This window comes from Lineus longissimus, chromosome 3 (assembly GCF_910592395.1).
Source record: "Lineus longissimus chromosome 3, tnLinLong1.2, whole genome shotgun sequence".
NCBI lineage: Eukaryota > Metazoa > Nemertea > Pilidiophora > Heteronemertea > Lineidae > Lineus > Lineus longissimus.
In genome coordinates, this window is record NC_088310.1 from 21,094,997 (window position 1) to 21,116,225 (window position 21,229).

At 40.4% G+C, this 21,229-nt stretch overlaps 1 protein-coding gene across 1 annotated transcript in view; it reads right to left on the reverse strand.

Moving 5' to 3' along the window:
- Window positions 1-5,365: 5,365 nt before the first annotated feature.
- Window positions 5,366-21,229, reverse strand: part of LOC135484203 (5'-3' exoribonuclease 2-like) — a 55,848-nt gene continuing 39,984 nt past the window's right edge. The window contains exons 28-30 of the mRNA XM_064765439.1: window positions 19,997-20,063; window positions 12,326-12,476; window positions 5,366-6,775 (exon numbers count right to left, since the gene is read on the reverse strand). Coding sequence (XP_064621509.1) covers window positions 6,602-6,775; window positions 12,326-12,476; window positions 19,997-20,063 — 392 coding nt within the window. The 3' untranslated portion in view covers window positions 5,366-6,601. The remainder of the gene's footprint in view (window positions 6,776-12,325; window positions 12,477-19,996; window positions 20,064-21,229) is intronic.

Below are 21,229 nucleotides of genomic sequence, written 5' to 3' on the forward strand. Positions count from 1 at the left end.
TCATCGCCGATCGTTGATTTTCTTTGTTTGACAAAGTTGAGGTAGTTCTTCTCCGTGCTCAAATCGAAGTGGAGAGCTCCTCCGCTCCGCTCAAGCCTCGTTCACGGAACGATTCAAGTACTCACCAAAACTCTTCACTTCGGCAATAATTATCGTGACCTCGCTAATTTGCTAATTAAACTCATCCCTGGAGATTTTCTACGGTACAAGGAGAAAACATAGAACGGGTGTGCAATTATTCTGATTTCGTCCTGGAATTGAGACAGCAGCAGACTTATAGGGCAACGCATGAAACGGAATATGGCGACTAACGTAGCCATGGTTACAGTGTAGAGGTCTTCCAAGTTAAGTTAGAGCAAACTGTGATTGGTCTGGATCAAAGAATCGATGGCAATAAGGACAGGTATATCTGATTGATGTCAATTATACAATTTCATCGAAGGCAATTTGTTCGTCAGCAAGGAACATGCTTTCATTTGGGAACGGAAGGGAACAATGGCGTCTGTGGCTCATCTATTATATGTGATCTTGCAAAACCACTCGCCATCCGTCCGTACATTCTGTATGTAACAAGAGGTCCATAAACCCGTCGCTCAGCTGATATTTCAACTTGAGAAACCAACTGATAACTCGAGTACTGCACATACTTCTCTGAGCCGTCTATACAAAGCTATTGCATCAGAATATAATGTGGTTATCATCTTTTTATCGTTTTGAATAGAATCAGTCGCAAGTTCTCAGATTTTAAGTTCTAAATTTCCATCCGCAATGCAACAACAAATTAAGTGTCAGGGTAAACCTTGCTGCCACACTGAAAGTGTCCCCGGAAGGTGAATAACTACCGCCGGATATCTTTTTTACACCCCATAAACGGTAAACGGCCATTATCGTTGAAAGGGATTAGATCCCCTCACCTTAAAGTGCAATGGGGCAAAGATAACTGTTTGACCTGACAAATGTCACGTAAAGATTTCGTCTAAAAACCACCAGCGTACCACATTTACTGGTTAATAAACAAATACGGAAGAAAGCGGCTGATCTGAGAATCCTGGGCAGATGCAAGCTAGTCTTTTATCTGAAGGTGTCGAAAGCGGAAAATCATGAAAATTAGAAATATACGCCCGGGTTTTGTACAACGGTAGGACTCATTTACCACTCGATTGACTTTGAAAGGATCACAGCCTTCTATACACGCAGCTTCTTCATTGTGGAGAGGAAGTGATGTGAAAGGTAATGAGTGATCTCCGGTTGGTGGTGGAACGCTTTCCGTCACTGGAGGAAGGGGGCGTGTTGTTGCTTTTAGCCGTTGGTGTTGAGATGATGACAGCATCTTGTGCCAGGGTAGTAACTCTGTGCAACCATCAGCACTTAACCTCGTCTTATAATCTAAGTTTATGAACGATTTTGTTCAAAGGTAATATGTGCCATCACTTGCTGGCAAATTTCTCCACATAACCATCGATCGGCGATCATCGACCTCGTTCGAAGGTGCACGCCAACTTTCACTAAATATCTCCAAAATATGCTTAGAACGACTTGTAAGTGGGTAGCGGTAGCTACCAGCTTCCACCTAATGAGGAGTCGTTGCTGCAAAACCCTTAAGAAGGTTCTTTTCCACTTCCAATATTTATGGTTATTGACCCTGCGATGCAAAGTAGACCATCGTCGCTGCCGGTAACATCAGCTACTGCAGGATCCTCATGTAAGACACTCCTTTCCTCACCCACAGTTGCGATCTTACTGTCACGGTGAGAGGTCACTTCGTATAAGATTAATAAGCATAATATGACGTTAAGATCTTCTTGAATGAGGCAATTATAACATGCGAAGTTTACACCAAGAAAATCTTTGACAATAAAATACACTTGATAAACAAGTCATAACCTAAAGATGCACCCGTGCTGTTATTATCAAGTAGGTGAATAATGATACTCGAAAATAAACCAAATGATATAAATCACAAAGAGAAGACCAGTGTTCCTCTTAGAAAACGTCGCAGCGGTTTGGCGCGACTTGACGAAGTTGTCAAAATCAATTCTTTGAATTGCCAGAAAGGATTGAGTGACACTCCAGTGATGATTTCTTTAAATGATTGTCCCATGCACCTTTGGTTGATACAAACTCTCATCAGGACAAAGAGACATGTTGTCAGACTAACAGCAAGTCGCCCTGTGAAGAGCTGTGTGTTTGAAACGGGTTTCTTGGCCGCCTAAACACTCTACTCGTACTTGAGAAGTCAACACGCCGTACCCTTGTCGCGCTCCTCTCCTCGGCCCCGAGTGGTCTAATCATACCACCTTATTACCTTGTTTCTCACAAACGGTTACAATTCAAACCAATTATATGTACCCTACAATTATCTCTGAAATTGATTTCGCTGGGATATAACTTGGTATTTATTTTCTGGTTGATATCACTGGGGGGTATCTCTTCGGGTGAACTGCGGTATGCTCGAGTTACGCCATTCAATCTGGCGACAATTGCACCGAAGTTACCAGCAAATACATGTGGGCCATGTCCCGCAAAGACGCGATATGAAGCAGAACCCCCGCCGTGCAAGACTCTTTCATGCGCATGTGCCAACAATGCAGCTTTTAATGGCCAGAAAATTGAAATACTGCGAGAGTTTTGGGAGACTTTATAAATCAGCCGTCCTGGACGTGATACGGACGTGTTCGGCTAGCAGGGCCCAGGGCACTCCCGCTGTAACATTGTCTCCAGGGAGTGGGACACTGCGCTAGGGAACAATACAGCCAACCCATGAATCTACCAGCCTTGTTTCACACAAGATGTTGAGAAACCCTTTGAGTTTGGTTCTCTCAATCTGTTACCCTTTTGTCTTCTTTGCCCTAATGGTCTGCCCATCAAAACTTTGCTGGTTTCGACGGTAAACTTTCAATGAGGCACTCCATCTGCCAGTTCTGTCTTCAGTAGAACGTTAGGAAATACAGATGTCATTACAACATATTTAGAAGGTGTTTAGCACCAAGACAGCAGACGACAACCAAAACCCAAGGAATATACAGATATGACTGTTTGGTCTCCGGCGACCCAATCGTTCTAAAGGGGCCCTTCCATAGACCCACCATGTGAATCTTCGGTTGTATTTGATTCTTAAAGTTGCACATCTAAGAGACACGTCTTGACGGGCTAAATCGTTGGATAAACGAATGGATGTACTGGTTGATGATGTACTATAAACTGGACTGCAAGATCGTATACCACCTCAGAGACACCCAAACCTCGCCAGTAGGAGGGCATTGGCGTCAAAGCGTATGAGTCAAGATCATCAGATGCAAAGGTGAACGTAGCATGGCCGATTTGCCCAACTTTATTGCGACACTACGGCAGAACGGTCCACACCAAGCTGATGATCTGGCGGGCCATGACACAAAACCACTCACCGCAGGACTCGACTCAATTGTCTGGATATCGTACACAAACATTTTGATGAGTGGCCAAGTCTTTCATGACTGTTTACCCTACTCATCCCTCTTCAAACTATCTCCTTTATGAGCAGACGATCTTAAAGGCTCTCCAGGTGTGACGAAGTATGTGTAGGAATACTCCCAACAGCTCTGCCACCAACCACGCTGGTCTTTGATCCTTGGATTGCACTCGTCGAGTTATAAAAAACAACAAGGCGGGAATGGAATTGTTTCCATCTCAAGATCTGAACGAAGACGACACTTGAAGTATGTTCGAATTGTGCGAAAACTATGGCCAACTTCAAGACTCAAGGCAGATTTGTTCCGGCAAGGCATCGAGTGGAAATTGTACCTTCTTGGCTGCCTGCTTCTCGAGTGCACTTCAGTTAAAAAAGAGCGTGGTCACTTCAAGGCAGTTGACCTTATTCATGAGTTTTTCAACAGCGCCAAGAAAACGACCGTGACCAAGGGCACTGACACCAAAGCACTATACCATTTGGAGCAGATTTGACGTATATCAAGGCATCAGATAAGAAAGATAGCAATGTGCGACCCGTATCACCTCAAGCAGCCATGGAAAGCCTGCAGAGGACCAACTCGCAGGTTCTTTAAACTATGATGGTCGAACTTCCAGTGAAGATCACTCTGAAAAGTTCGCCAATGCTCGATCGTTTTTCTTGCCGATATTTTTGCAAGCGAATGTGAGAAAAAAACTAGCGGTGCAAAAACTTTGTCAAAAGTTCGATAAAACAAGACCCACTCTGCCATTTGTCCCTTGGGGGCAACATCCACATGGTTCTGGTATTAAAATGCTTGGCCATAAAATTTAGCCGTTGGTTTGAACGGGAGCTAACTTCAAGAAGTTGTATAATGGCTCAGTTGCAGGCTACGGGAAAGCCAGAAGAATGACCATCCTATAGGCCGGGCCCCCGGCTGTCTTGAGGGCAGTTATTTCTCCCAAGAGGTCGAGTTCAGGCTCGTTGGTGGTGACAATGGAGAGAAGGATTAGCATGAACAAATGGCCGGTTATTGAGAGGATTTTGCCATAGCGTTTTCTCTAAAACAATGGAAACGTATTCTGACTGAATCGAAGGGTCAAGATGAGAAGAGAAATTTATAGAGAACAATAACGACAAGCTAGACATCTCTCCAAAGACCAATGAATTCCGTTCAACTTCCTTCCCTTATGCAGAGAATCGAATGAGGAGGAGGCCTCAAGTTTATGCATGTATTCAGGTAGCAAGGTCTCAATTGACCAATTTTGTTCTCCGATGTATCACATCAGAAAGAGCGAGGCCCCGACATCGAATTGGGAGGGGGCCCCTAAAGTCCCTTGTAAAGGAAAAAGTGCAACATCTTGATTTTTGATAACTGTTCATATGTGCCTAGATACGAGATCAACCCAAAGGGAGAGACACTAATACCTCTAAGCGATTTATATTTATCTATTTCATTGACAAGCAAATTTTAAATACAATCCTTCATCACCCCCAGAGGAAGAATTTTCATTATTGGCCCAATATCAAGCAGTTTAAAATGGTGATCGTGCCAGACGCACGTACGCTATCAAAAGCTATCACTAGCTTTGGGCACAAATTGAAATAGCTGGTTCCAGCCTCATTTAAATTCAAACCATCCTATTGTATAAACTTCATTATCGTCTTGGCTAAATTAGCAGCAATGAAGATTTGGGGATGTTTATCCGATTTGTTCAAAGTCAGGATGGGGATGGGTGCTAGAAGTCCGGACAAAACTGACATTCATTGCCAGTCTGAGCTCGCACAGTATAATCTCACGAGTTTGGCAAATTTACCAAAAACCTGAGGCCATTCTGTAATGTTATCTTTGTAGGATACGCAGTCGTCGATTTTATTCAAAAGTCCTCCCCAGTGTCCTGAAATCAATATTTTCACAGAAGACAAAGAAATTGATGGTGTTTATAAACATTTATTTTCATAAAGTTCATCAACGTTTTCATCAAGATAAAATATACTTCAAGTATTATTATTTGCTACAACAAGAAAACGCCCTCATTACAAAAGATAACTTATCCTACATAATTATAAAATCAAAGAACCATATTATCAATGCCAAACTGTAATTCCTTTTAGAAATAATGAAGCTGGGCTTAAATGCAAATGCATGGCCTTAAATTTTCAGTCACCACTGGTGATACATGTAGACCAGTGGACATCAACACCAGGAGAGAGGTCCATTCAATAAGATATTACCATTTCCAAAATCAGTTTGACTTACGTTCAGTACAGTAATGCAAACAATCTATATGAATTGATATACAGCAGAGTTGCTCCATATATAATATGTAGTTACATTGAAGTTGAGAATTCAGTGCTGCCAATTCACAAGTTGGCATGCCCACAGGATACTGAACTAAGGAAGCACAGATCTAAAGTGTAGCAGAAACTTTAGTACAAGCTTGGTAAATTTGTACAACAAAGGAGCTCAGCTGCCAATGCAAACATAATACTGGGATATTTACAAGAAAAGACAATTTTTCAACTTCTGGAGGTACTCTCTCACTACTCTTTTGCAGCTATCATGATGTTTCATGTACATGCAAACACTGATTAACAATATGAGTAACAGTTCTTCAAGTTGTTTACTATTACAAAGAAAGTCTCACCATCACCCCATCAATTAATTTACATGGGGAATAAACATGATTTTTTTGATGATCACGGAATGACACCATGAATAAAATATGCAAAACATGGAACAAAGATTTTCAAAGATATTCATTTACTACATGCTCAACATGATTCAGAAAGAAAAGAGCTCCTGCAAGGTATATATCTGAATTGACACATTTACAATCATTGCAGCAATAAAATATCAGCCACTCTGAATCCATGACAGGCTTTCTAACCAAACAATGCATATCATATCTTGATTCCTTCACAGAAAAGAGTTATAACCAGAACAGAACATAAAACGGAGATAATATACCGGGAAAATTTAGATATTTTAGTACAGACTATGCCATGAATCTTTAAGTGATGACAAATGTAAAATGTAACATAACCCGTACTGGCCAAAACAGTCTTTGCCAGATATGGCTACGACAGGTCTAAAGCTCATTATTTGAAAGTCCATAAATTCTCTTAACAGCTCATGAACAGGTTAACAGGCAAAAAACTTGACCTATTGCGGCACTAATACCTTCGGTACCCAGGAGGATTTGGATATGAACCACCTCTCCTGTTGCCGCTGCTACCAGTATCGTAAGGGTCTCGGCCGCCCCCACTGCTGCCCTTACTGTAAGTAGAACCATAAGGGTCTCGTCCACCTCCTGACCTGTTGTTGTCCCTTCTGCCTTGATTGTGAGACTGAAATGATACAGAGGATGCAAAATTAAGACCACTGGTGGATGGTTTGGGTAGGTTTAGACTAGGAATAGGGAGAAAATTGTAGAGGCTGTATGGGACTTATTACAATTATGTTTTGGGAATAAGGAGAGTCGGGTCGAGACCTCATGGTAGTCATCATTCAGCCTGATCCGCCAAGTTCAGGCTTAGAAAACCTTAATGCTGAACTTGGTTAATAACATCCCTTGAACCAAATATTAAGCAAAATAACCTTATTAATAAATTTCAACTGAATAAACAAATCAATTTTTGAAATTGACAGGAGGACACAGAATAAACAATTACGAGATTCAAAACCAAACAAGGCAGACACTTTTTTACATAAAAACAAATAAAGATATATGAAGTCAAGTTTGTCGTTTATGTCTGAATTATTTATTCAGGCTTTGAAATATGCGTTAAGCACACACAGTCACCAAGTATATTTTTCCGTTTAAAAAAATGTTTTTCTACTTCTAACCAATTTTGATTCATTTGGTTATTTACATACAAGGGTGTGTTTTAGCGGCAGTCGACAGAACATACCTAAGAGCTGTTATAAACAATATCAATTTGTTTCTTACGCACATTTGACATGAATCTCACTTCTGATTCACCATTTTCAGCCAGTCTCAAAGTGTCTGAGAGCTCTAGAGAGACACCTCACACACAATGACATAAACACAACAACACTCCAGTAACACTCGCACAAATTATATCCAAAGTGCTGAACTGTTTTGAAGTTAACCCGAGAGTACTCTTCAACCCAATACAGAGTCAAAAGCATATACTTCTGAAATCAAAAGCCCATGACAGTTGGTTAGTTCCATCCAATTTGGAAACAAGGCGGATAGATTAGTGTGCGTTGTATACCTAAATGTTCAATGAATTTCACTCATGATGATCTAAATCATCATTCGATGATGTTTGAAGCCATGTATGTTGGGAAGATGATCTGGTTAAAAGCATCTAACAGGGAAGCAACAACACCATATCCAAACCGAGCAATGATGTTTAATTGAAATGCTCACATCATATGGATTTCACTTCATGGCTGATTAAAGGCTTTAAGCTACCATATAGACCCATGATTAGAAAGACCGTCAACTAATACACCGCGCCTCCTGATTACTGGGAGTAAACACCAGTGCAAATATAGAAACTAATAAAATTCTTCCAGCTCATTTGAAGGTGACAATCAAACGATTCTGCCTCGTTTCACCGAGCGACATCGATAGTTTAACACCTCAAAGGGATACGATCGCAAAGCAAACATTTACACAGCATAGAGCCCTTGCGCTTCATTTACAAACCTGCAAGATGTCTCCTGGCGTTTAATGACACCAAGCTTTTAAATGAACGTTTTCACATCTTGTAAATAATGGCTACAAGGAGACAAGAATTGCATCAAAGTGCTACTGGCAGCCTTGAGGGCGTGTAATGAATCCAAGAGAAATTATGTTCATCTTTCACTCCTATCTCCTCCTCTTGTTAGGATCAATGTTTAGAGTTACAAATCCACGGATCTGCCTCACGGGGGTCGCCAGGGTAAACAAAAAATGCTCAAGCAATGTCATTGCCCGAAGAAGGCAATATTCTATTGTTTTAATCGACGTGGTTCTTTGCATGGCTACTGTACCAAAACAAAGGGAGGAAGACATTTCGTAAGGTTGGTATGACCTTTTCACTGCTCCATAGAAATGGATATCAAATATGCCATTGTTTAGAGGAAATCACTGGAGATTCTGTGACAATAGTTGTCTCTACGACATATTTGTTTCTTATTCAGGGCATAGCACCCTTAAACGGAATCATGAGAAGGTCGTTTGTATTCTTCTGCAAGACTGGCCACTACTTTTTAAGGCATCAGCAAACACACTAACTTATAGCTGGTTATGAATGTTACCATTATCGATTAACAGCAAGCATCCATTGTGAAATTGCAGCAGAGTACTTTTAAAGCACCAAATAAAATGCAAATATGATACTGATTGCACTTTTTTGCAGAAAAAGTGCACTCAATAAGTTCTCCATATAGAGTAATCGCATAACATAAAATTTGTTGACAAGTGTTAAAAAGGAGCAATGAAAGATCAAATGATCCTTAAAAGTCACTTTTCTCATCTCAAAAGTATCTCCATAGCTTTCAACTATCATTGTAACCTATTCAACTTGTTGTTGATAAAGGTGTACTCAGAAACAACAAAGGCAAGTGCACAAAAAGGCGCTAGGGCAGGTAGAAATGCGAGAGATTTCAAGTTGGGGTCGGAGTACCAGAGAGTGCAGCGTGAGGTATCGTCAATTAGGGTTGAAACCCAAACAATGACACAGGAGCACCCTTTTAACTTGATTGCACTCCTTGCCAAACTCTTGAAATTTCAACCTATTGCCAAGTGGAAAATTTAAGGATTTTATTGGAGGGGAAACAGGGTGCTTGTGATGCGTGCCGAACCTATAACTATATCCCATAAAGTCAATATGCACCGCCGATTCTGAAAGTGGTTCACATTTGGAGACAATTATCTGCCCACCCTGCAGACGACCATCTTTCGCCAAAATAAACACCACTCCAAAACCTTCCAGATTCGAGGGGTTCTGGAGTAACCAGTTTTGTTTAATTGGGCAAAGTTGTTCATGTTAAACATCGGCAGGATATTGATGTAGATTCGGCGTACCAGGCACTTATTGGCCAAAATAAACAAACAATCAGCTCCCGAAAATTGACTAGTGCATCTAGATGACAAATTGAGGAATGAAGTACTTCCTAATATTGTACGTTCCATTATTACGCCGCGGCTTAACCTGATTATTTTTCATCGCATTGGCCGCCTGGTGTTGTCCCAGCCACACACATGGAATGGAACACAATGAACCGCTGACCAATCATCCTGGTGTATCATAAGTTGATCTTTTTGAAAAAATTGAAAGTGTTGTTGGATGCATGATACTGCTGATGATTGTAATATAGACATGAGAGCAGAGTGCTAAAAGAAGATGATTTACTCCATAACCAATATTGGGTGTTGAACCACCCAGAGGCAACCTATGCTGTCAGAGAGAGTTGGCCCCCTCTTCCCACACGAAGAAGCTTTTTGATCAGGAATTGAACACACACCAACAGAGATGAGCTACATGTATCTCCGAACAGTGTTGTCATCAACCAGTTTAAAATTCATTCAGAGTTTCAAGTCAGGAGTTGTTATTCCTTTATTGCATTGTAACTTGAATAACTGTGTTGTAATGAATCTGTGAATGCATAATATCACCTCATGGTCTTTTCCAGCTTGGGGCATTATAACTCTGTGTTTCTTGAGGGGACACCTTGGGGCTGCAACAACCATCTGTGGCACTTTTTGCAAATAGCTCAAGGCATTTGATAATCAATGGGTAGATTTCTGCAATAACCTGATGCCAAAGGCGAAACACATTTCAGAGCCTTTTCTGTGTTTGGGTTGATTTTTCTCACACCAGCACACCAGCAATTGTGCAGATTATATGGGGATCCGAAAATCAGATGAAAACCTGTGTTTTTTTTGTGGTTCTCTACTGGTTCTCTACTCAAAAAATATATTTATGATGCATAGTCAGAACAAGACAATCCAAGGAGCCACAAGCTGCATTATGACATTTTCACCAGTGATAAATATATTGACACAAATAACAAATGGTTAAGTCTTTATTGACAAACTATTTGATCTTGAATGCATTTCATCTCTGCGTCTTCATTAGCATATATATAACTCTTTACTCTGAGTAAATCCCATTACTGGACTTGGCGCACTGACAACAATATTTCTGTTCATTTCAACCCAAGATGACACAAATACATACATTTTGGAAAGTATCTCAAGGCTGTATTCAATATTCTAACATAGAACATGAAAAATGCTTCTGACTTCTCGTAAAGCTCTCCACAAATAGAAGTTCATTTTCGCATGCTGTGATTCATGTTACAGGTGAGAACAGGGGTATGAAAAGTTCCATCCCTTTCAAAGAGTTCATTGGTGAACATGTGCACATAAAGCTAAAATGCTGCCTTTCCTCGAATAACTAGGAGTAACATTGAGATGTTAGAACACCGAACGATCAAATAGAACAAACAGCCACCCAAAGTGGATTTCCATGCGGAGTGATAATTCCCAGAAAACTGTCAATCAACCTGAAGGGACAGTTGAGACAAGTACCAGAGTGAGCGATGACCATTTAGCCAGACAGGGCCCTTGTACTCTCCTTCATATTCCAAGTGAAGTCTTCATGAGCACACCTTTGTCATCAAGGAGAGGTGGTCAAAAAGGGTGACTTCCGGGTTCGAGACCAAATAGTCCAGCGGTTTCAGATGAATTGGCCTGATTCTACAATGATCATTTTGTAGAAGCATGTACTTCAATGTAGACACACTTTCCTGTCTATTTGGAATGAAATGGACATGGTTTCAGGCCACATTGTATTGGATAAGACATACATTTCATACAGGATACACTAGAGGAATCCCAGTATTATAAGCTTTCTGAGTTGGAACAGGATTGAGACTGCCAAGAGCCACCACACCAGCACCAGAAAAAGGGCACTTGTCCAGAATTAGAAGAATCTTGAGTCAAGGGAAGAACAAGAATAAACCTTTAGAGAAAGAGGCAAACGTTAGCTCCAAATTGAAAAGCTTGGTTTGGTGTTCCTGAATTGCTCTTATCTATGCGTGGGGACTCTGGGGCCAGCTCCACCTCAAGTTAGGCAAGTCTGACAGTGAATTTTCTGTTTGGATCTACACACTATGTACAGGTTGTCATCTTAACCTCAACACGAGATGGAGTTCAGATTCAAGTTCAAGACAAGTTGATCCAATACATGGCACTTGGCATGCAAGAACCTACCGACAACTGCACAGATGATCCAAGCCAACCCCAGCGGATCCACTACCATGACCCCAACGCCAATAAACCATATCTACTTCTACGAAGAGTCACTTCAAGTATTTTGACTGAAGAGCAAAAAGGCAAACTTAGCGATCTCATATACAGTTTTAGTGCTTTAATTACACGAGTGTTGGTGCAACAAGGCACTCGTCACTTGCAAGTCAATCTGAAGTTGAAATTGAAACCCAGCGTAAGAGTATGAACTTGAATTTGAAGCAGCACTTCTTGGGGAAGACAAGATGGCTTGATGATCTTCTTCATCATGTTGAGGGCTGGCTTGAAGGGCAATGAAGTAGTGTTACAGGACGCTCAAAGAAAGCACCTAGTTAGTCTAAAGGGAATAGTATTAAAGCCTTAAATATTTTGTAGATATCAAGATGAGTTTCTGACGAAAGATGAATTGATGATCTTTATAAAGTTGAGCACTGGTTTGAAGATGGAACAGAGTAGTGTGGAGTGGGCTCCTTGTTAGGCTGAGGTGGAAGAATTTTACAGTCTAGATTATTGGTAGTCTTGGGAGGATTGTTTTGGCTTTTAACTTCAGGGTAGCAACTATTAAGCCTCTTCACCAGCCCACGACGAATCATCATACAACCTGAAATGATGAACTTATCACTCTTACCTGGTAGGATGATCCTGGACTCTGGTACCCGCCTGCACCTCCATAACCCTGGCCGCCTGTGCTATATCCACGCTGCATGTTCTGCTGGTACGCCCCCTGTTGACCAGCTATGTTACGTTGCCACGACATTGGCTGGCCACCATATTGTGACCTAAAAAACAGAAGACAATGCACCCAGTGAGATATTTAATGTGGATGTTGGATGAGTGGTTTGTGGGTGCTCTTGACGATGGTGCAATCTTTTCAAACTGTGCAGGTCAATGATCCAAAGACCCCATGTTGCCTGTAAGAACCTACTGGATGAAAGACAAAGAAAAAAACTTCACTAAGAAAAACTGGCTCCTTCTTGCATCTTTATGGTGAAGATCTATGGTTCATATCAAGACTTCAGACCTGTCAGTAATCTTGCACGTAACTCAATGTATATGAAATGACACATTCTCTTTTTATATTGATATCAATACAAATATGGGAGCTATTCCCAAACAACAAGACTCCTCTAGCACCATGTTGGTATAAGGGCCTAACTTTGGTCAGTGACCGGAAGCAAGGTTAAGACTGCCTTATCATAGCCAGAACTATCTCATCTTATCTAGAAATCAGAAACTGGTCAGCAAAATCATCAACAGCTTCAAACTTACGATGCTGGGTTGGAAGAGATGGTGATTACCGACCGCCTGTTACCCGAGGCATTTCAAAGGTAGAAACTTAATTGGACAGAAGATGTAAATAGATCATCAAAGGCAAAAAGACATCATCATTTTTAATCCAAGGGTGTAACTAACTGTAACAAATCCCGAAATAAAATATCCATTTTTGATCCTCCCCTTTATTCGAAGCTTATCCCAGGTCTGGGAGGGTCTGCATCAATCTGGCACCACCACGGGGGCAAATCGCCTTACGCAACTAACATCAATGCCCTCCTACCAAAATAATTTTCCTTTATCAGGCGCAGGAGATAATGATAATATCCAGTACCTGACCAACACCCCGATTTTCAACTAATTTGACGCTAGCGTTTGTTGGTATCATTCCGACTGGGTAAATTGTAGTGTTGATGAAGTGACTGCAAGATGCCCCACTGCGCGCGACAAATGTCGTTATTTGGGAAAAGCCATTTTGGGACAAAAAGTGATGGTTTCTTTCCGAGAACAATGGAAATGCACCAGGTAGGAGGTCTGGCAATAACTACGAAAGGTCACACCGGTCTGTCGCAAGGGAACTGAAGCTGCGCAGCTTTGTTCGCTAATGTGTTCGGCCATGCTCATATGGAGATGCGACTTGTGTGCATTTGTTAATCACTGTGGCGATATTAGCTTCATTTGGGCTTCGATAACCTGTACCCCCATCTGGCCATTACGACGAGAGAGCTCTCTCACATACTTCAACCGATCGTGAGACTCTCACAAAGTCCTCAAAACCCTTCTACAAAATTCACAGAGTGAAAAACCGACATGCTTGCGGCCATTTCTGCTTTTACCCAGTACGTTCAACTAAAATCACAGGCCCCTCGGGCCAGGTAAAATAATGTGATGAAGTGGTCTTTGGTGGAAATGGTGTAGGATTCAAGATGCAGTCAACGGGAATCGAAAATCAAGTGATAACTTAAGTTGATGATTAGGTGCCATTACTTCACGTTCATTTACCTTAAGTTTGACAAGATCCGTCACACATTGATGAATGATTTATCATACAGATGCATCTGCACGTTTGGGTGGAACACACTACAGAAATCTGTTGTAGCAAAACATACAAGAACGTATGGAGTCATCAAATAAAAGATAGGTTCAAGTTTGCATCAAGGCTTCAGTTTTTGATTCGTAGGTAGGTTGTAGTTAAAGTCAACCCTGCTCAAAGCTCCGGAGGTGTTAAGGAGCAAAGGAAAGGTTTTCCGCTGACCAGCCACAACCACACAGAGCACTGTTTGAAGCCAGATAGAACTGCTCCTTAGATGTAATCTCCATGACTTCCGAGATTCAAAAATATCATAGACAACAGATACCAAAATTGACAAGGATACTTATCTAAAGTAAAAAGTGTTTGACAGGTTTCTACTTTAAGGAGGATATTCTGACAAAAACACATTGAAATTCCTCCTTTCTGTGACGTCTGCTGAGAGCAATACCATCTCAAGTGACACTGCCACAGCCGACTGTCTTCTTAACACTTAAAGATGACTTTTCAAAAGCAATCAACGACATTTCAGTTCCAGTAGTTCGCATTTTATTGTCAAATTCAAACCTCTAACTCCCACTTCCGAAGCCATTTGCCTTGTTTTCAAGTGTGTATAAGTTTAAGGTCAGGGCGGTGTATTGTCGGAAAGATGCCAATAGCGAGATGCAAGTGACTCGTTACCCGTCACAAAACTTCAATTATCGTTAATGTGCTTCCTGCGAGTAATGTATAACTTCAAATTTCAGAAGGCTGTACTTAATCCAGGAGAGAAAGAAGACCTGATGATTCATTCCATGTGAGTTCAGAGCTTTTTTCATACAAACGCCCCGTTCGGCTCCAATTACATTAACTTCTGTATCAATTTCCATTGGTGTAAACTCTGCGCCAATCTTAGAAAAACTTCTCAAGCACTTCCTTATTCTGACAATGTTGTTTGAAGTTATCTGAACTGAAAGCTAAAGCTAAGCTGGGATTTTTTGCAAACTTTTTTCCAGATTATCATCAACTCTTTGAACTGCTATAAAAGATCCTGCTTGATCTAAATTCTGATTCTGGAACTCCCTCGCAGCCCATGCAGAGTTTAGGATTTCATTTCTCTGGAGTGCTATCAAACAGGCCTACTGGATTCGAGTTGACAATGGGAGCCAAGGGTTAAAGAATGAGCTTAGCACGAATCTGTGTTAATTTCCGGCAAGGACTGTGTCAAGCACTTTCCAAGCAAATTCGCCCAGCAATCTCCTGGAAAGTGGTAGCAGTCATTACAAAATAGATGTAATCACAATTCAGATGCATCATCTAATCATTATATTCTACTTGAAAATGAGAGAGAATTTCGACAAATAGTATCATATAGAATTATAATACACTTGTATATTATATAGAATTCAGGATAGAAGTACCAAGTATTAGGTAAATAGTTATTTTTTTACCAAAAATAGGCTACAAATTATAAGTAGAGCAAACAATAAATGATCAAACCAAATATGTTAAAAAAGAGAAGTTAATGATGGATGAGTGACAAATGGGATCATTGGGAAAAGGCCTTGTAACAATTTTGAAATACTTTTTAAAGGTTTCAATGATTCAGCTCTTCATCTTAGAAAATGGACAGACACAAGTCCCTCAAGTCCAGCTCATCTCAATAAAGAATTGCTTGCATGCAAACCGCAAAAATTATATGCAAATATCTGAAGATTAGAGCAGTGGCATTTCATCAAAGAATTAGAATAAAAATGGACATTCAGCCACTTGAGGATTGTTTTATGCCAACATATGTTCCGCCGGGTCGCAAATATAGCGATTCGATTTGACCTGAGTTGAAAGCATCGATGAAATTATTCAGCTCTGCATCCAGAATATGGAAAATTCACCAGTGTGTTAGTGCATACATATTGATGGGCGCTCTCAAGTGGTGGGATTGATACAAATATACATATTGTGCACGATGTTGACCGACTTGGCAACCAATCGCAGCGGCCTCTTCAACCAAATGATGGTGTTATGTGAGTCATGCTTTTGTTTGATGAAAATTTCACGATTTGTCTCAAGTAGGTACATTGATGGGATGTCCATGAGAATTATTGTGCCAGCACATCTTGCTGCGACCTTGCCAGGCAAACAGTATGCTGGTAGCATCTCTCAGCTCACTATGTCACTTCGATTATGGAAGTATAAAATTTATCAAAGGAACACATTTTACAAGAGGAATTTAATTAAAGAATAGTAGACTTAATAAGATTTCTTGGCATTTTATACGAACATCAAACGAAATCGATATTCATCCTACCATTATTGGAAAAAAACTGCACATTAAGTTCTTTGACTTTAATTAGGAATTGACAAACAAGACATCATGAACAATCTGTCCAGACAAAGCTGGCACACCACACCACCCCAGCCAAAGTCCCCTCCATGATACAGAAAAGTCTTTGAAATAAACCGGAAAATTTCATAATTTTGAAAATGACTTTGGAAGTGACCGTGAATTTTGAAATATGAAGGCCACGCAAACAAACACACTCCCCCTCTTCAGGGGCCTAGTCATTCGTCCATACACAACTTTAACATTGCCAAAGATGCATTTAGGGAAAGGGACAAAACCTTTCTCCATCTCTACCAGGGGTCACTGAGAAACTTTAACCACCTGAACGAATATTAGGTACAGTTATATTGGCAATATAGAAGTTTGAAGGTTATCCGAGATGTCTTAGATTATACCTCAGGCACCATCGACCTCTCAAATTTCATGAGAGGATCGATACGATACGCACCTCATTTCTTTGGCTCATCAGTTATATGGTATACATAATTGATCATAGATCATGGCATATGGTACATTGCCACAATGTACCACAAACAAGTCTCAGGTTTCACGCGGACCAGATGTGGAGTCGAAATTCATCGAGGGCGCTTGACTTTGTTTTTAACCAATCAGATTCGTCCATGTACCATCGATGGTTGGCTATAATACAGTCGATTCAGGTCTAAGAATATTCCAATTCCACCCACACACTCAAATAAAATACTCAGCGACTTTAAATACAATGTTAGATCATGTCTTCAAAGATTGACTGTTCCTTAAGTTTTTGGTCAGTCTATTAGAAAAATAATTTTCCCTCGCCATTTTGAACAAAATACTGCACCCTCCACAGATCAATACAATACCACTAGTGCACCCTGGTATTCTCCACTGGAACTTGTCACGAATGCCTCCATTCAAAACGAAGCTTTACGAAGTATTGCAATATGTGTGAAGCAGTGAAATTCAAGGGCTCTCAGAAAATTATACTCTACTTATGAAATTCTTTACCTAGCTGAAAAGCGGTAAAGGCCCAATTGTATACCCACTACAATATTTAAGTTCAATTGAGATTCAATGCTCTGGCTTGTGAACAAGATGATATTGGAAAACGCAATAGGAAACATAAACATACAAAATTGATATCACAAATTTACGTCGATATGAAATGGCACCCAAATTTCTTTGGTGACAGCAGTATGAACATTGCCACATTGTTTTAAACGTGTGTTTTATAAACTCTAGTTTTTTCATACACTCGGACTCCAACTCTTCTGTTATTATATACCTTAAAGAGGTTGAATAGCGCCTCCAGAAGCAAGCAACAGCGCCACCCGTAGCAGAAATAAAAACTGCTTAGTGACGTCATGGTTTCCATATACGGCATCTCATTTGCATATTTTTACAACCTTATTTACTACGAGTTATAAATATGCCAGTAGCACGTGGATCATGCCGGGCGGCGCTGTCAGGTGTTTCCACTATGGGTTACATAATCAGCTACAAAGAGGCCAGTGTTCTAGTAAATGAAGTTAGCAATGATAGCGAAAGAATGTTAGTGTATGTTACGCAGTCAATAGCGATAGTAGTGAGTTGGAGAGAGGAGAAAATGGAAAATGGAGAGAATAGTAGTATGGATTTCGAGTCCCAAGAAGAAACTTTGCAAAGTTTTCATCAAACTGATAATCATATTCCTTCCTTCTCTCTCTCCAACAATTAAAAGTTGCTGCAGTCAATCTGATGCGTTTATCCGCGAGCGAATCGACGAGACGAAGCATTTTTCAAGCATCCGAATGGTTCCTTACAGATCCGCAAGGGGCGCGTTACCGAAAATGTTGCAAAAATCAATAACGTGATCGTAAATATTGTCATATTTTTCAAAATGAGAGTAAGTAAATGATACGCAGACGGTAAACCAATGAAAGGCCAGTATCTATTGAACCTTACAAGTGATTTGGGGGCCTTGAAACTCCTTATATTTATCAATGAAACCTTATTCCCGCCTAAGGTTTTGACCGGGCCGTCCAAAACTCCCCATTTTTTGACGGGCCATTCCCTTTAATGATGTTAACAATCAAACAATGGATCGGTTACCAAAGCAGATAAATGAAAAGTTAGTTCTCAGACTTGTATATTGCCCACCACCTCAAAGCACTTTACACTGATTCTGAACCCTAGCAGAGACCTTTCTGCCAAAGCCTTCTGCTAGACTTGGCCATTTTAGGACAGTTTAAATTAGTACAAGTGGCACTGGCTGAGCCTCCAACTCACAACCATCCGATCACTAGTTGGATGCTCTAAGTCCACTGTATGTGCCACTGCATTTCCTAAAGTACAGGAAAGATTCCAAAATTACGCCTCTCGAAGTATCAAAATCGATACTCATGGAATAGAGGTAGTCCACTACACCAATTCAGCAAAGTGAATGATGATTCCAGATGTGAACATCATTGTCTTATTTTTGCAATATGACACAAAGATATGCAGTTATTAACACATGTTTACCACTTATAAGCTTGTCTAAATTAGAAGTGCTTCTTCACATTGCCAAGCAGATGCACAACCAAGTTGGCAAATCTATCAGGCCAAACAGATTTTACTGTTGTAGTCTCAATAATGATATCATTTAAACTTGGTTATTACTTAAAAGTCTCCTAACATCGATATTTTAATTTTGCTGCATGGACACATCGAGAAATAAATGGGTCTCGCCTGAAAATACGCCATCAACCAGATGGCAATGAGTGAAGATTCAAGAGGGATGGCCCACTTAACAGTTTCATCAAAATTACAGAATTATATCAAAGTTTTGAAATACCAGATGCTGTTGTTGTAAGAAAGTTTTCGGCCAGGAAACCAGTCCAGATGAAGGACAACCAATACATATTTTTCATGATGAAAAGAATTTTTACCAGTGGCTTGATGGCCAGAACAAGACAGTTGTTTGTAGATGATTCGATACGCTAATTATCATAGTCAAATATCCCACCAGCATAATTCAAAACTTTGTGACCCAACTATAATAAAAGGCAGATACAACCCCTCGTTGCCCATATCAATATGTTTTATGACCTTAATGTTTCTCACCGTCAAGAAAGCATGGTCAACGTGAGTCACGAACCACATCTAACACAATAAGATCCAACCCAAGACTCCTTTAAAAACAGTCAACAAGGCTTACACTGCGCGAATAATGGCATTAGCTTAGCAAAATTGCCGTAGCTAATTGCGTAAGAAAGGAAATGGTACGTAGAAGCCCGTATTCCATCAAGTCAACTCGGCAGTAGTAGGTAATTCCATTACTTGAGAACTACTTTCATGATTGCCAAATTATGTGAAAAAGCGACTATCAACCAAGTGCGAGGAAAGTTGCTGGTTAGTCAAAGTTGACCTGTAGTGCCAGGATTGGGGCTGACAGTTGAAATTGTGCGATCTAATGTTGTTTCCATACCTTCCGATTGGATTACGTTATGCAATGGGGACATTTGTGTTGAATTCACCATGTAGCAAGACCTGGCGCTAACCTGATTAAACGTTGGAGCCGCCGCTAAAAGCCAACTTGAGCAAGAGGCTGCCTGCCAAATCAAATCTTCAATGACCAGCTGCTCTGGTACTGTTGTAGAGATGCTGTGGATTGAGAGTATCAAGGAAAGGTGATTGTGATTTTTCTCCAGCACCAACATTTTTTCATTACTTACTGTGACTGGCTGCCCCAAGATCCTTGGTGACCATAGCCTCCTCCACCTTGCTGTCCATAACCACCACCTAAAAAGAGAGAAATTAAAAAGACATCATAAGTCTGTAAACGAAACGACAGGAGTAACAGGGGTGAATGATACCATGTGTACTGCTGCACAACTTCCAAATTCATTTCCTTCTAAAAACATAATCTAGCCAAGTGGTCATTTTCAAGTCTTTTGATACAATGGGGATACTAGTGGGTTAAAGGTATCTGTGAAAGTCAATGATGTGTTCAGGTTGAGATTGCTGATATGCACTGGCCAAGAGGTATAAATGGCAATTACAAATCTCAATGGAACTTGATCGATCAACATCGGTTAGACGATCGAACAGGCTACCTCGTGGAATGAACAACATTGATTTGGGCGACTGTAATTACACACCATTCACTGTCAGGCGATTGCCATCAAACATTACAAATATCTCATAACGTAACCGTGGTGATTGTCACTGATTGATTGCCGATAACGACAATGTATCCGATATTGCGACAGACCACAAACAGAAGCTGTGATATTGTCCGATCTGATTTCTCACCAATACCAAATAATTCTAATAGCCTAATAGTTATAACCACATGGCAAGCTATTTCTCTCGAGTCACTGCTCATATTTTAACTATGCAGCTACAGAAAATTAAAGCTACCGTGGAATCTTCCGTTAATTTTTGACATTCTTTGGTCATTTTCTGGAGACCTTGAAATTGTCTGATGACTTATCACTCATCTTCAAAGATGACCATGTTTGAACTGAATATACTCCTTTAATGGAGAAACAAAAGAGCAAAACCATAACTTTTTTTCAACGGAATATCAATCATTCAGTCCAGAGGACAAAAAAGACTACGAACAATATTGGAACCAGTATGGAGTTACAGTGGAAATAGTCACGAAGTAATGGGCGGCAAAAACAAGCCAAGCCAATATCTTGGGAATAATGCCCGGAATTCTAAACCTGATGTTTGTGTCAATAAAGTCAGGTTTTTCTGTTCAAACAATACAAGGCAGACAGATACATTTTGTTTCCATTGAGTGATCTACCCGTCTTTGTGCAAGATATTGACATGAGCTTTGTCCACGTCAACCTATATCTCTTGGATTTCATTTTTATTGGGTAACTGTATTCATAGTTGTTCCTCTCAAGTGTCAAAGGCCACACTGTCAATAAGACACTCACTATATCGGTCATATT